We start from the raw sequence: 15,665 nt of genomic DNA on the forward strand, positions 1-15,665 counted from the left end.
CTTCTGCACCATTCCTGGCATCTTTCTTGCTAGTGTAGCGCCTTTTGCCTTTTCTGCATCCTGCGCCCTCCTTTCTTCTAGCCTCGCCGTTTGCATTGCTAGCTGGAGTTCCAACATTCTGTACCTTTCTTCCAGAGTTGGACCTCCTCCAGCTCCTCCTGCTCCTCCGGCTCCGGCTGGGTCACTCATGATGCCTCTCTGCACAAGCTGCTTTCAGGGACTGTCCGATTGCTGTGATGGGATGATGAGCTGCTTGTGCGTAAAATCCTGATCCCTCAGAGTTTGGCTAAGTTCCCAAACCTCTGTCTGTGATGGAGCTCCTTAAGCATGGCTCCATCAATCGCTCGTTGAATCGGACAGTGGGCGTTTACGGAACTTCTTCCAGCATAAAAGCTCCTTAACGGAAACACGTCTTCTGGACTCTCGGCGTGACAGTTTCCGCCGAGGAGTGGGTGTTCCTAGGGGAGGTCCTGAAACCCCCCCACTGTTCTCGCTAGAAGTATCTCTGAGCTCTCCCTCCGACTCACTTTCCCTTGGAACTCCACTTCTCCCCCTGCTGGTCCCCTCCTCCGCTGAGTGGTCTCTCTCACCCTCCATGAGCCCTTTCACCTCCTTCGTCTCAGATGACAGTTCCCTGACACATAGCCTTCTGTGAGACATATCTTTGGCACTTTTCCTGTAGAACATCATGCAGTACTAAGATGATTTTTGTGTCATTTGTAAACCAGGTAATCCCTGGTTCAAATTTCACACCGGCTCTGAATGCACTAGGTAACCTAGGCAAATTGCTGTCTCTCAGGATCACCACCCACCCGCCCTGAGTCTGAAGTAATAAAAACCTGCCTTATAGAGTTCTTTATAAAGATTATTGCATCCAAAGAACTCTGAAGCTTCTGAAGTGATACATACACGTCTTTTCCTGATATTTATATTTTGAAATACTTGTAACCCATCAGTTTGTTTTAAGACTCATATGTTAGAACTTCCAGTGCTGTAACAAATACTTTCTGTTACTAAAATAACAGACATTAACTACCAGGCTAGGTTCAAGGGGCTGGTTCTGGTGTGGAAGGTCCTGTACAGCTTGGGCGCAGGATACCTAAAGAATAGTCCCGTTCTTTATATGCCCAGTCAACCACTGCACTCTGCAGGAGAGGGTTTCCTGCAAATACCATCTTATTACGAGGTCCATTCCACACAATATTGGATTTTGACCTTTAGTGTTCTGTTGAATATTAAACAGGTACCATCTCTGTTATCTTTTCAGCACCCACTAAAGACCTTCCTCTTTAAACCAGCCTTTTTCTTTCCCAAGCTGCAACTGTACTGGAATTGTTTTTGGATATTTTAATTATTTTATTGCTTGTCTGATTTCCGCCCTGGGCTCCTTTGAGAGGAAAAGCAGGATATAAATTTAATAAATATATATATATATATAGAATAACAACTAAACTTTAGTTTTCCTTTCAAAAACTGAGCTAATTTAATAAATATATATATATATAGAATAACAACTAAACTTTAGTTTTCCTTTCAAAAACTGAGCTAATGTGTAAAAAGGATTCTTTCTTTACTTACAGGAGCTCCAACAAAAGACAGAGCAGCAGGAAAAGATTCTAAAACTAAAAGATGAAGAAATTGCTGCATTTAAGAGAAAAAACTCATCTGAAACCACTCAGCAACTGCAGGTATGCAATATTTTGTAAAGTTGGCAAGTTGAAATGCTACTGACTGATTTTTGTGGCAGAAGCATCTTCCTTTACTAGGATCTACTGTAAAGCTCAAGGGCTGCAACTTGTTAACTTAATTTTTTAAAATAGAAATTCACAAGGAAAAAATGCTTCTCTAATTGAAAACAACAACAACAGCAAGATAATACAGTGTTTCAGTTATTTGGCGTGCTTAATCAACCAATTTTTAACTGTACCATTAAAAACCCTCTGGTTGATTAAGCAATTACTAAAAAGCTTGAGATGCAATTCTTAACATGCACACTACCCTGCAAGCCACACAGATGGAGACTATGTTGACATGTAGGGCTTGAAATATGCAGGGTTATTTTTTTGCAGAGCGCTTTTATAAATAACACTTTGCAAAGGTGCATTCCTTTGCATTCCTTCTGACAATAATGTTGCTTAACCCAAAAGTTGCTGTTTGTGCTGTGTGGACGTACAGGTGGGCATGTTGACAAAGTAATTGCATCAATGTTCTCTGCTCCCCTCCTCTGTTAACACAGAGTCATCCATATATACCTTTTCAACAGAAAAGGGTGGGGGATATAGAACAGGGTGCCTTTTACGGTTGCCACTCCTGCTGCTCTAGAGTCATTCCACGCCTTGAGTCTGACACTTATTGCCTAAATCCTTTGGTTTCATTCACAAGAAACTTGCTAGATGTTTTTAAAGTACAAAAACAAATGAATTCATTTTTTTCTTGCTGATTCAGAAAGGTCATATTGCATATAGTGGTCAAAACAGCATCATTGACCATATTACATGTACAGTGGTACCTCGGGTTACATACGCTTCAGGTTACAGACTCTGCTAACCCAGAAATAGTACCTCGGGTTAAGAACTTTGCTTCAGGATGAGAACAGAAATCATGCTCTGGCAGCGTGGCAGCTAAAGTGGTGCTTCAGGTTAAGAACGGTTTCAGGTTACGAACGGACCTCCAGAACGAATTAAGTTCTTAACCTGAGGTACCACTGTATGGGAAACAAAATAGCTTTGACCATATCATTGCAGAAGTGTTTTACATACAAAAATGAACAAGGGCTCTGAGAGGTATTTTGTTTTTATTAAATAATCAATAAAACTTATTTTTTAAAATAACTTCAGATGACATTGTAACATAAGAGGGTACAATTTTAACTATTCTCACAAATGTGTGAGTTATTTCAGGCTCAAAGAGCCCTTAAACCTATCCAAAAAAAGTAAAAAAAAATTGTAAAAAAAATACCTCAAAATCTATTTATTTTATAACCACAAAAAACACCCTCCTTATTTTTAAAACATAACAAGTACATGGTTAGCCATGTACTTTTGTTCTACAACAAAAATATGATACACATGTTAGTTTTTTGCGCACTATGGCTTATCAAACCTACCGGGAATAAAATTACAAATATGCACTTTGAATGGTCAGTGACCCTTTTCTGTGGCACTTAATACCATTTTTATACCTTATTTTGAAAAAGACAACTAGCTTTATTATGATACCAAAATAAGCCCAATCAGTTGAAAAATAAGTGAAACAGGATTTTTTTTTCTAAACTGGCGCAGAAATTGCATTAGCCTAAATCGTGCAAAAATCGAAATTTTCAAAAAATTCTGTGCCCAATTTTAAAAATTTATTTGAGGTTATCTGATAGGTATCTACAGATAAAAATTTTTGAAGAAAATCTGAGTCATGAGAGCATGGTTGAGTATTAAAATCAGGTGATTTGGCATGGAATGACCCTCTAGAAAGAGACTCCATACGGTCATAATGTCCCTATTGTAAGTCTGGATCCAACTGAGTGTTTTGGGTTTTTTTGTAACTGGTCTGTAATTGGTCTGTTTCATATGAAACTGTCCTTTTACTGAGGTTTTCCAATGTGTAGAGTTGATTGATTATCAGTTTATTTCATTAAATTAAATATCTAGATGGCAGTTCAGTACTTAGTCAACTGAAACCGAACAACTGTCTGGTCTTAGTTCCACCCCTTCTAGACATGTCAATATTAGGTCTTGTCCAAGAAATCTGAGATTGTGCTTTTTTTTTTTAATGTGGGGAAAGTGATTTTGTTGAAGACCATGTATCTGAGAATATATTTATGAACATATACAAGATTCCTCTGTTTTCTTCCTTGCCTTGATAAAGAAATTAGAAGAGAAGAAGAAATGGCTGGATGAAGAGCTAGAGAAAGTTTTGCATCAGCGGCAAGAGTTAAAAAATTTGGAGGAAGATTTAAAGAGAAGAGAAGCTATCATTTCCAAGAAAGAAGTGCTGACACAAGAGAAGAGCCATTTGGAAATTAAAAAACTGAGATCCAGCCAGGTGCCTTATTTTTGTAATAATGCTTCCTGCTGTCTAACTGAAGAGGTGCCATGGACGTTCCCTAGCAAAACAAATGCACATGGCAGATAGCTAACTCTTTATTGTCAAAGCTGACCACTTACAGTCATTTCTATGGCTCACGCGCACCAGTCTTGTGTGTAGGCAGCTATTCCCAGGTCTGCACACTATGGAGCAGTTGCAGCAACAAGAGGCCACTTCCCCTCCATCAGTTTATGTATCTTTCCCCCAAAGGCGCCATGCATGCAGCCTAAGACTGCGTGGAAGTTGCTTGTGCTCTTCCCACTTCAATTATCTCCTGGTTCTGGGAGACAGTAGTGCAGGAGACAATGGTGAAGCACCCACTTCACTTGCCTGGCCAGGCTTTGGCTCTGAAGCTTCCCTGCCTCCAGCTCTTACCTCCTGGCTGGTACAGTTCCCCACAGATCACTGGCCCAGACTCCAGCCCCTCTTCCCTTGGCAGCATCCTGCCATTCCCCTACAGGCGTCCCCAACCTCAGCCCTCCAGATGTTTTGGGACTACAACTCCCATCATCCCTAGCTAACAGGACCAGTGGTCAGAGATAATGGGAATTGTAGTCCCAAATCATCTGGAGGGCCGAGTTTGGGGTTGCCTGCCCTACATAGTGTTAGTGAAAGCTGCTATGGTCAAGAGGTTGAGGTTCAGGCAAAATATACATAACTCTCCCCTACCTTTTTTTGGGTAAATTTAGGCTACGCCCATACGGGGTGAGATCTCACATTATGGCGAGCTCAGATCCGGTTTTCAGTGTGTGCATTGGTGCAAGGATATTTTACATTTTCTGCCTAATTCCTAAACCACACATCCACGCTAGTGGGCACTCTTTGATGGGGATGAATGTGCTTTGTATGTACACACCCTCCATTACCATTTTTTCCCAAACTGGGCAAGTGTGCAGCTATTTCTTTACCAATGCACACACACCTCTCTCTATATATGGACACCTCTTTTTATTTGCAATGAAAAGAGAGTCCTGCCGAAGATTCCCCCTGGATCTGTCACCGGACAGCCAGCTGAGGAAGTCTGCCTGCCTGCTTTCCTCCCTCTCTTCCATGGTGTGCTCCCCTTTCAGTAGGTGATGGCTTTCTAAGAAACCCTTATGTAACTCAAATGTATTGCAAAGATGCTCCACCTCAGGACCCTTCTGCATAGCTGTCAACTTTCAGATTTGAAAATAAGGGATCAGCAACCTCGAAAATAAGGGATCAGCAGCCTCACCTGTCCCGGGGACAGTCTACGGGATAGCTAACAATCCGGGATAGCAGCAGGAAGCAGCGGGAAATGGTGCTGGAATAAGGGAATTTCCTGGGAAAAAGGGAAGGTTGACAGCTATGCCCTTCTGATTAGGGAGAGCTGCAACACAATTTGAAGGGAAGGAAGATCTCTGAAAATGGAGCAGAGGCAGCTTCCACAAACAGGAGCTCAGCTTGCTGGGATCGCTCCCTCAGCCCCATCCAGCACAGTCCCCTGACCTTGAGAAGCCATGGGAATCCAGCCCTGTTACATTCAGTTAGCTCTGGATCCAACCCTATACTGTCAGTGAACTTTGGAAGGATTTGTGTTAGTTGCTAAAACTTCTGCAAATGCAGAGTTTCCATAGGCATGATATATACCATATTCATTGTATTGTTTTGTAGTCAAACACTCTCTAATAAAGTGGCTTTTATGTTCTATTTCGGGGAGGGGTTATCCTAAAATAGATTTTGTTTTCAATTGTGGCTTTATAGGCCCTCAATAAAGACAGCTTAAGACTATCGACTCGTCTGAGTATGCTGAATCAGGAGTTGTGTGACAAAAATATGCAGCTTCAGAGCAGCGGCACTGATGAGCAAGAAAAGATTATGGGAGAGATCCAGGCTCTACAAAAGGAAAGGGATCAGCTGTTGAACAGAAGGAATAGTGTGGATGAGAAACTGAAGAATGGCCGAGTGTTGTCAGCAGAAGTAAGTAAACTTTTCCATTCAGTTAAGCACAATTATCAACCAATCGGAATGACTCTCTTATATTAATGGTAGCTAAAGAGCTAGTGTTTGGAAATACTACAATAGAAATGAACCCCAGAGTTTTTCAGAACACAGTTTAAAAAATAATTGTGAGGATACATATCTAAATAACACTGAATTCAATGCATACATACATTGTAGTAAGGTCATTCAACTCAATGAGACTTAATTCTCAGGAAGCATTCAGAGCACTAGGATGTACTTTAAAAGCACAATTTTAGAAGTCTGACACAGTGGCGTAGTGTGGGGGGTGCAGGGGGGGCTGGCCGCACCGGGCGCAACATCTGGGGGTTAGGGTTAGGGGGCGCAAATCCACGGGTTAGGGGGCACAAATCCACGGGTTAGGGGGTGCAAATTACTTGCCTTGCCCCGGGTGCTGACAACCCACGCTACGCCACTGGTCTGACATTGAAGTGAACCTACATGAGGAATAGATACTATTACCACTTGTATCTCTGGGCTGATTTTCCTACATGTAAATAATTTGGGGCTTTTGACCACAGGTTGGCAGTACGAGAAATCTTATTTCATGCTGACAATCATGTGAAGGATTTTTCATTATATTGCAAAATATCCCAGGGGAAAGCAACCTATCCAATAGTATTGCCACCACCTCTAAAGCCCCCAAATGTAGAGGCAGGGGAAGCCCAAGTTGTTTCTGGGTTCTTTTGGCTCTTGTCTTTGTGAATCCCAACAGTCTGGCCACTGTCTTTTGAGCCCCAAGTCCAGTAGCGTATGACCAAGCAGCCATATACCAGATTCAGAGCCAGGCTTACCTTAAAAAGCCACACGAAGAGTAAATGAAATATTTTATTGAGGTTACAAACAACAGAATAAGAACACTTTACCAATAAAAGGCACTTAAGGAAGGCTCACCATGTAAATACACTTTTGGGAATTAAAGTACAGAACAAAATAACAAAGCTACCGGTAGCTTGCCTCACCCTAATCACAGCCATTAAAGCAAGCTGCTTCAGGCACATGTGGCTGTTGCAATACATGATCCTTCATCTGATTGAAAGCCACTAGATCCAGGTCAAAAAGATCTGGATATAGAAGGGTATATTTTCCTTTAGCCAATCAGGGCGTAGGGGCATATTTCCCTAGCATTAGAGGATGTGCATGCTCTAAGACAATGCAGCTACTCTCTGGATTTCAGCGCAATCATTGTGACCTGGACACAATCTTGCATGGGGCACTCACACATGTGGCAAAATGGACTAATTATTAGAACTTTCCTTCCCCAACAGCCTGCACCCAAATCCTAAGTAAAAACTTTAAACTGAGCCAAAGAACTGGAGATTCTTTTACACAGCTTAATTTAAACTATATACTGTATTTTTCCATGTAAAAGACAATGTTTTTTGCTTTAAAAAATTAGCAAAATCTTCTATATGCCATTTAGAAAACATGGTCATATTCATGTTGTTTGCAGTGTATTTTGAACGTTGACAGATTTTAATAATATTTCAAAACTTTCCCAATAGCCTTCTGCTGTGAACCGTAACGATTTGATAATCTCTGCTCTCTTGCCAGGAGGAACATGTTTTATTTCAGCTTGAAGAAGGGATTGAAACCTTAGAAGCTGCCATCGCTTACAAGAATGAAAGTATCCAGAATCATCAGGACTCCATCAGAGCTTCCTCTCAAATCCTCACACAGAGTGAGGCCAATGTGATGGGAAAGTTGGTTTCCTTGTCTGCTACAGAGCTGAGAGCAATTCTTTTAAAGTATTTTAATAAGGTTTGTTGTTTGAACATTTTATAACAGAGAAAATTCTGAACATTCTTTCTGTTGGCATAAAATGGCTTCATGGAGAACTTTCTTTTGTTAATTAGTGATCGTTGTGAAGATATTTAATTCTGAATAGGGTGTATTTCATACACACTGTATATTCTGAAGCATGGGTAGGGATGTGAAGCCCTTGTTCTCTTTTCATGGGCTGGTGGTAGGAACTCAGAAGAAGAAAAGTGTGGTAGTGAGAAAGCAATTGAGGGTGGAAGGGGGGAAAGGGAAAGACCTCTGCAAGCGATCAGGTAAAAGCTCAGGCAAGAGTGATGTTGCCCTGTCCTGGCAGCCCACTGTGAGCAAGGGTGAGAAATAGGGATGTCAGAAAAAAGAAATGCCACCGTGAACTCTGGCCCTAACCACTACCGGCTGTGGCCCCTAACAGATTATCTCTGAGGCAATGTAGCCTTTGAGAGAAGAAAGATAAGATTACCTTGCAAACTATGAGTGATATGCCTTGTGTAATACTCAGAGTAAGGTAAAGGTAAAGGACCCCCAACAGTTAAGTCCAGTCGCGAACGACTCTGGGGTTGTGGCACTCATCTTGCTTTACTGGCTGAGGGAGCCAGCATTTGTCCACAGACAGTTTTTCCAGGTCATGTGGCCAGCATGACTAAGCCGCTTCTGGTGAAACCAGAGCAGCACACGGAAACACTGTTTACCTTCCTGCCAGAGCGGTACCTATTTATCTACTTGCACTTTGACGTGCTTTCGAACTGCTAGGTTGGCAGGAGCTGGGACCGAGCAACGGTAAGCTCACCCCGTCGTGGGGATTCAAACTGCTGACCTTCTGATTGTCAAGCCCTAGGCTCAGTGATTTAGACCACAGCGTCACCTGTATCCCTACTCAGAGTACACACCTTTAAATCTATTAACTTAAGCAGCTCCACTCTGAGAATCACTAACTGGATATTGTCCTCTTGATAAAAACATGTAGCATAGCCATAGATAAAGCCCAGTATGTTTTGTTTCTGTTTGTTTTTCTTTTTGGAAGTTTGACAGTTGTGGAATCTATGATAGAGTTAATAAATTATATATGTTTCCTGGGACATTTGGATTGGATGATTCAATTGACTTTCAACTCAAGTACAGTATGGGACTCAGAATATCTTATTAGTGAGACTATATAAATGGTGAAAGATGTACAGTAATGTATTAGCTTTCCATCATATTATTTCATACTTTGACTCGTTACAAATATGACCTCCATATTTCATTATTTTTTTGAAGTGTGGTTGCCTGATTTCCATGGCCAGGCAAGCTTTGATTTGGAAAAAGGCAAGGCTGTTTCTTTTTTAGGTTGTCGGTCTCCGTGAGACTGAACGCAGATTGCAACTTCAGGCAGAAGAAATGGGAATGAGAGTAACGGAAAAAGAGAACATAGTAAGAGAACTTGAATCGGCACTTGAGCATCTCATGCTTCAGTGTGACAGGCGTCTGACCCTCCAACAGAAAGAACATGAGCAAAAGATGCAATTAATATTGCTTCATTGCAAAGGTATTTTGGCTTTGAGAACTTTGAAGTAACATCTGGTTAATAATGATCCTGGGAAGCAGGATGTCAGTCTGATCCAACAGGATTCTTCTACTGTTCCTAATTTCGAAATTATATCTGGTCACTACTAAAAGTGTAATTCCATCAGAAACGTTCATATGACATGTAAGATTTGTATATTTTACAGTGGTATGAAATTACAAATTTCATTTCAAGTATTCCATTATCACTTCACTCTCTTGCAATCCAAGGATATAATGTCCAAGAATCTTATCCTCATCCCCACAAATTCCTACCCAGATTTAGGCAGCCAGACAATGCCTGGCCCACCAGGCCTTGGATTTTATTTTAAGATGCAAAACATAATTGTAACAAGCAGAAGTATTGAAAGTAAACTTGTCTGGGTTCCCTATCCCTAATCTATAAGAATGCAAATGTTCAGATTTGCTTAATATTTCCCCCCACTACTCAAATAAGTCACATTTCAAACTTGTTAATGATTATCTTCCTTTGAGCTGAAGTATTAGCATTATGATTAACATTTTTCTCTCTCATCCTTACAGCTTCAGTTATTTTTCTTTCCCCCATCTCTCCTTCCCTCCCCCCACTGCTAATCTCTGTTTTCCTTTGTAAGAACAATATATTTCTGCTGCACTTCTACTAGAGCATGATTCCTAGATTTATACATTTAAACATACTGTAGCACTTAACATTTACATCTTGAGACAGATTACAAATGAGATGCCGTATACACTATCTGGAACTCTGTTCATGCTATAATGAAGTTTGAATCTAAACTTAGTTCTGTCTTTCTAGAAGAAGATGGGGAGAGTATTGCAGAAACTTTTAAGACGTATGAAACTAAAGTCCAACACCTGGAAAGAGACTTGTTCTTCTATAAGAAAACTAGCCGTGAATTAAAGAAGAAATTAAAGGAACTGGCTGCAGAATCAATACACTATCCTCTGACACAAAGTAAATATTAGAAGTATTGTAATTCTAAAACATACATAGCTGCAATGTAACTCTTACTCAGCTTGGTAGCAAAACTCCTATTAATCACATTGAAGTTGGATTTATTTTAACATTATCAGTATAGAGGATATTTTAGATTTCAGGTCTCTTTAATTTTCTTAATAGCTTTCAGATGCATAAAGATACATTTTACCCCTTTAACTTTTGCAGACTTGGATCATTAAGTTCATACTCAGAAATGGAGATGAGGGAAGACAGTTTTCATTGATTTCCCCCATGCTCCCTGATTTTCCCACTTTTGGGAGGGAGCCTTCTGCAATAGCTTGAGAGGTGGTGTTGGGGCTGCAGGGGAAATGGGCAAAAATAATTTCCCAGCCGTTTCCTCCAGCAGAAGCCCCTGCTAAACTACACTTCCTTCCATGAATGCAGCGAGCCCTTCTGTTTTCCAGCAAGGTAACTAGGGATCTCAGTATATTTTACTCTTTTTGTTTTTTTAGCTAGCAGTGTTTATCATTTATTACCGTATTTTTTGCTCTATAAGACTCACTTTTTCCCTCCTAAAAAGTAAGGGGAAATGTGTGTGCGTCTTATGGAGCGAATGCAGGCTGCGCAGCTATCACTGAAGCCAGAACAGCAAGAGGGATTGCTGCTTTCACTGCGCAGCGATCCCTCTTGCTGTTCTGGCTTCTGAGATTCAGAATATTTTTTTTCTTGTTTTCCTCCTCCAAAAACTAGGTGTGTCTTGTGGTCTGGTGCATCTTATAGAGCAAAAAATACGGTAATTAACACCCTCAGGGGATACTGTAATAACAGCAAACAGTTGAACCAAGTTAGATTCATAACATTACAAAACAGAACAAACCATAATAGTTCCCTCAAAGCATCCAAGCCAACTGCATTTTACAAAATATTCCTTTTTAGGTAATTGTTCCAGTGATGGGATACTGAATCGAGAAGAAGTAATTACCTTGTCAGAAGAATTCAAACGGACATCCACACCAACAGGGAAATTAAAAGAAATAAACTCCCCAAGGGGTGATTTAGGAGCACAACAGAATTCATACAGATTTGAAGAGGAAGCTGCAGAACTGGGACCCAACACATCCAACAGTCACGAAGAGCAAGCAGGAAAAGTACATCAGCCTGCAAAATCTCACCCACAAGTGTGTTGTCCTTCTCAGGCAAGAGAGACTATGACACAGCTTCAAGGAGTAACCCCAGTAAAACTTCCTCGCAAAGAATTGCGCTATATCCCTGCTTCTGAGCTTTCATCAAGGCGTTCTGGCCTTGCAGTTGGTATAAATTCTGTTCCTGCTGATTCTATTGAAATGCCTAGAAAATCTGACTATAATATATAATTATCCTTGTAATATTTTGAAAGCAATTACACAGTTCCCTTTATTTCCAGTTTATTTCAGGCAGCTACGATATTTGAGTTATTTCACATTGCGTGTCTCACACTGCTGATCATTTATTGTGCCCCATAGAAATCTGAGGCCTTAATAGCAGAGTGATTATATCAGGGGTTGAAACCAAAGGACTTTTTGTCCTTAAAGAATTAATTTTATTTGTACTGATTTCTCCTTTAGAGTAACTGATGGATTTTTATTCCACGTCTTCATAAATGCATTCTTCTATACCGCAAAGAATCTTAGGGCTGGTTCACAAAATACGTTTTTAGCTGCATGAGTTATCATGATCATTCTTGAGTGCATATTTATGAAGACAAACAGTGTATAAAAGCAACCACAGTTACAGTCTTATTGTATAGCGGGGGGGGGGGGGGGCGGAAATCACATTAGGTTAAATGCTGCTGACTGTATGATTGGTTATTTTTACACATTATTTGTCCATATGAACATGGTGGTGGTGACAGCTTGGAGCACTCACATGGAAAAAAGAAATCTGGTGTGAACCAGCCCATTGTAATAAAGGTCTTCATAGATATATCAGCAATACTTGGTTTCCAGTCCAGGCATTCGTATGCTGAAGTTTGACAAAACACTTGTGACTGACCAAAGCCTTGGGTTGTGAATGTCCTTTAAAAACAAAACACGAGTAGTGTTTCTAAGAAATTAATGTTTTCGGAAGGAAATTTATTTTGCCCAACTCATATTTTAAATGAATAAAAGCCCCAATTTCTCTTTCTTATAACTAACTCTGTTGTTATGTGACTTTGAAACTTTCTGTGGGGAGAAAGTTTTTTTCCATAATAGAAAAGAAACATTTTTATTGGCTCCAGGGAAATTACTCTCTGCTGCTAGAGCTATGTCACGTATCCCTGAGATAGATGTAAATGTGCTGTCAGTGAACTAGGGCAATCAAAAGTTATCCTGCTTGGAAGGCACAGCTGTGTATCTCTTAGCGTGAAGTACATGATAAGTTAGAAAACTGCTTTGTCTACTCAACCTGGTGTAGACATAACACTTACTGTGGATAAAGGGACCAGGAGCAGACTTGCAGCATATATACTCACTCTTCCCATGATAATTCCCTTGACCCCAGTTTCTCAGTACATAAGGTCATTGTTAGTTCTAGATAAAATGACTCCAGGGGCATTTCTAAGTTTTTGTTTTTCTCATTGGTTCCCAAGTTGTTTATTATCTGTGCACAGGACGTGTTTTGTGCACAGAAGGTACTCCAATCCAGCAGAGGCTCCTACTGGCCAAAGACGGGTGACTTCTCCCATATTGTCCCCCAGCCTCCTGCAGTAAATTTGAAAGACACAGAACGGTCAACTAGCAAAACTGCCTCCACCCCCCCCCCCTTTCCATTGGCTGGAGCATCCCAAGTGGTAGTCCTTTCATGGGGCCTCTAAAATCTAAGCCAATGTGTGCCTAGTTAAAAAAATAAAAAATAAAATACAGGATTGTATCAAACTCTGTCCCTCTGCCAATAAAAGACACTTTTGATCCAGTAGATGCTTGCATGAGTGGGAGGTCAAAGGTGATTTGGGCAAATTCCCGTATTCGCCCTGCTCTCTCATTCTTTCCATGTTGTTCCGGAGGATCCTTTAGCCTTCTGGAACAGGGTTGGGAGACATAAAAAGGGAGGAAATTACGGGGGTGAGAAGCTCTCCGGACTCTCTCAGCACCTGGATGAAACCTTTACTACTGATCTTTGGGGTAGACTATTGTGCATTAAATATTTGTCGTGAGTGTGAATGTTCAAATGTACTTTACGGATAGTTAATTGCCATTTTTGCAAATTTGGGCACATCAATCTTTGCACTTCAAAATATTGAGTACACGGCACTCTGCTGGAAGAAGAGTTGTCAGTTCTGGCCTTTTCTCCCTCCCCTGCTCTGCCTGCCAGAGTGGCAGGGAACTCTGTTCAAGAGTGTAGGAGATTAATTAATGAAACCCACCTCTATCCTCCTTACTCCAATGGGAGCCTCCTCTGGATATTGTTCCTTTCCATAGGAGTCTGGATCCAGCCCATTGCTTTTAATTATTTTTTGCTTAGGTTGCATTTTTTAAAAAAACTGGATAATATCTTACACAGTTGCTATCCGCTTGTAGGCATCATTAACTTCCAGTAGTGATTCTTAAGAAGAAACCTTTCTGGTCAGGATATCAGGATATCATGTTTTAAGATAGGCTGTGAACATGCTAAAAACCATAGTTCATCCTACTCTGTGCCAGTGTGTCCAACTGCTTTATTTGTAAACTGCTAAAATATTTTACAATTTCTCAAGACTGAAATAATTGTTTTAATTGCATTTGTTATCTTTTGCTTTGTTGAATCGTGATTTGAGTTTTGCAAAGGGGTGTGGTCTTAAGTTCAAATATTTCACTCTCTTAACACTGCATTGTTTATGTACTTATACAACCCAAATACATTCTAAAACACAAAATGAAGTACAGTAAATGGTTCCTACAGTATGCAACTTATTTAAAAAGGTGCAGCAAAGGAGGCTGTGTGGGTTGGTCAGTTCACAACATCACAAAGCTAATCAGCACAGTGAACAGCTGCTGTAAATGTATGGATCTTTCTTTTTTCTTTTTAACCCTTAACTTGATGCTGGAGAGGAAATGGTGCAGAGAACCTTTCAGCATGGTTCCACTGTTGAAACAGTATTATCAACTAATTGCTATAAATTACAAATGTCTTAGCTTTCATAACATGTACCCATATACTAAATTAATAATTGTATTTTAAAGCATGGGTTTCCAACATGGACACTATGGCTTGCTTGAGGTCTTCCATGGATCTCCATTCCTTAAAGCCTCTTATGTGCTTTTCAAGGTTCATTATTAATTTTCTTGGCTCTGACTTTTACACAGAAAGGTGTGTCCGTGGGTAGGTGTTCTCCGTCTCAGGAGCAGGGATAGTAACTTTAAAGGTGTTTTAATCTTCTCACTGCTTTAGGCAACCAATGTGGACACCACCACCTGTTCAGAAAATGTCTTAAGTCATTGCAGCGCACAAGTAGGCATGTCTAAATTGATTTCAGAGATGTAAAGCAGCACTGTTGGCCTAAAAAAGTTTGCTTTTTAATTTAGCCTGTGTGTGTGTGTGTATCTGTACAGTGGTACCTCTGGTTACGTACTTAATTCGTTCCGGAGGTCCGCACTTAACCTGAAACTGTTCTTAACCTGAGGTACCACTTTAGCTAATGGGGCCTCCTGCTGCCGCGCCACCAGAGCACGATTTCTGTTTTCATCCTGAAGCAAAGTTCTTAACCCGAGGTACTATTTCTGGGTTAGCAGAGTCTGTAACCTGAAGTGTTTGTAACCTGAAGCACATGTAACCCGAGGTACCACTGTATCTACCTACCTACCTACCTACCTATTGTTGTTTAGTCGTGTCCGACTCTTTGTGACCCCACGTCACCTATCTGTCTTCACCTATCTATACCTATCTATCTTTAGATAGGTATAAAAAGGTAAAGGGACCCCTGACCATTAGGTCCAGTCATGACCGTCTCTCGGGTTGTGGCGCTCATCTCGCTTTATTGGCCGAGGGAGCCGGTGCACAGCTTCCGGGTCATGTGGCCAGCATGACTAAGCCGCTTCTGGCGAACCAGAGCAGTGCACGGAAACGCCATTTACCTTCCCGCCAGAGCTGTACCTATTTATCTACTTGCACTTTGACGTGCTTTCGAACTGTTAGGTGGGCAGGAGGTATAGGTATAAGTAGATACATAGATAGATACTGACAGTGGCGTAGCGTGGGTTGTCAGCACCCGGGGCAAGGCAAGTAATTTGCGCCCCCTAACCCGTGGATTTGCGCCTCCTAACCCATGGATTTGCGCCCCCTAACCCATGGATTTGCCCTAACCCCAGATGTTGCGCCCGGTGCGGCCGGCCCCCCCTGCACCCTT

General features: G+C 41.0%; 1 protein-coding gene and 1 long non-coding RNA gene across 5 annotated transcripts in view; one reads left to right on the forward strand and one right to left on the reverse strand.

Annotated features, from left to right (window-relative positions):
- Positions 1 to 14,843, forward strand: part of KIF27 (kinesin family member 27) — a 40,376-nt gene extending 25,533 nt beyond the window's left edge. For 2 of the 4 annotated variants that reach the window (XM_083576503.1, XM_083576504.1), the window contains exons 12-18: positions 1,581 to 1,688; positions 3,862 to 4,038; positions 5,806 to 6,021; positions 7,618 to 7,824; positions 9,169 to 9,367; positions 10,181 to 10,339; positions 11,261 to 14,843. In XM_083576503.1, coding sequence (XP_083432629.1) covers positions 1,581 to 1,688; positions 3,862 to 4,038; positions 5,806 to 6,021; positions 7,618 to 7,824; positions 9,169 to 9,367; positions 10,181 to 10,339; positions 11,261 to 11,697 — 1,503 coding nt within the window. In that variant the 3' untranslated portion in view covers positions 11,698 to 14,843. The remainder of the gene's footprint in view (positions 1 to 1,580; positions 1,689 to 3,861; positions 4,039 to 5,805; positions 6,022 to 7,617; positions 7,825 to 9,168; positions 9,368 to 10,180; positions 10,340 to 11,260) is intronic. The other 2 variants (XM_083576505.1, XM_083576506.1) reach the window with 1 other exon arrangement.
- LOC310745068 lies at positions 12,906 to 15,134 on the reverse strand. Its single transcript, XR_014539889.1, has 2 exons — positions 14,622 to 15,134; positions 12,906 to 13,044 (listed from the first exon to the last, which is right to left on the reverse strand). It is a non-coding gene; the product is annotated as an uncharacterized lncRNA (long non-coding RNA).
- Between the last annotated feature and the right edge of the window lie 531 nt (positions 15,135 to 15,665).

Source organism: Podarcis filfolensis (assembly GCF_964270895.1).
Source record: "Podarcis filfolensis genome assembly, chromosome: 11".
Classification (NCBI taxonomy): domain Eukaryota; kingdom Metazoa; phylum Chordata; class Lepidosauria; order Squamata; family Lacertidae; genus Podarcis; species Podarcis filfolensis.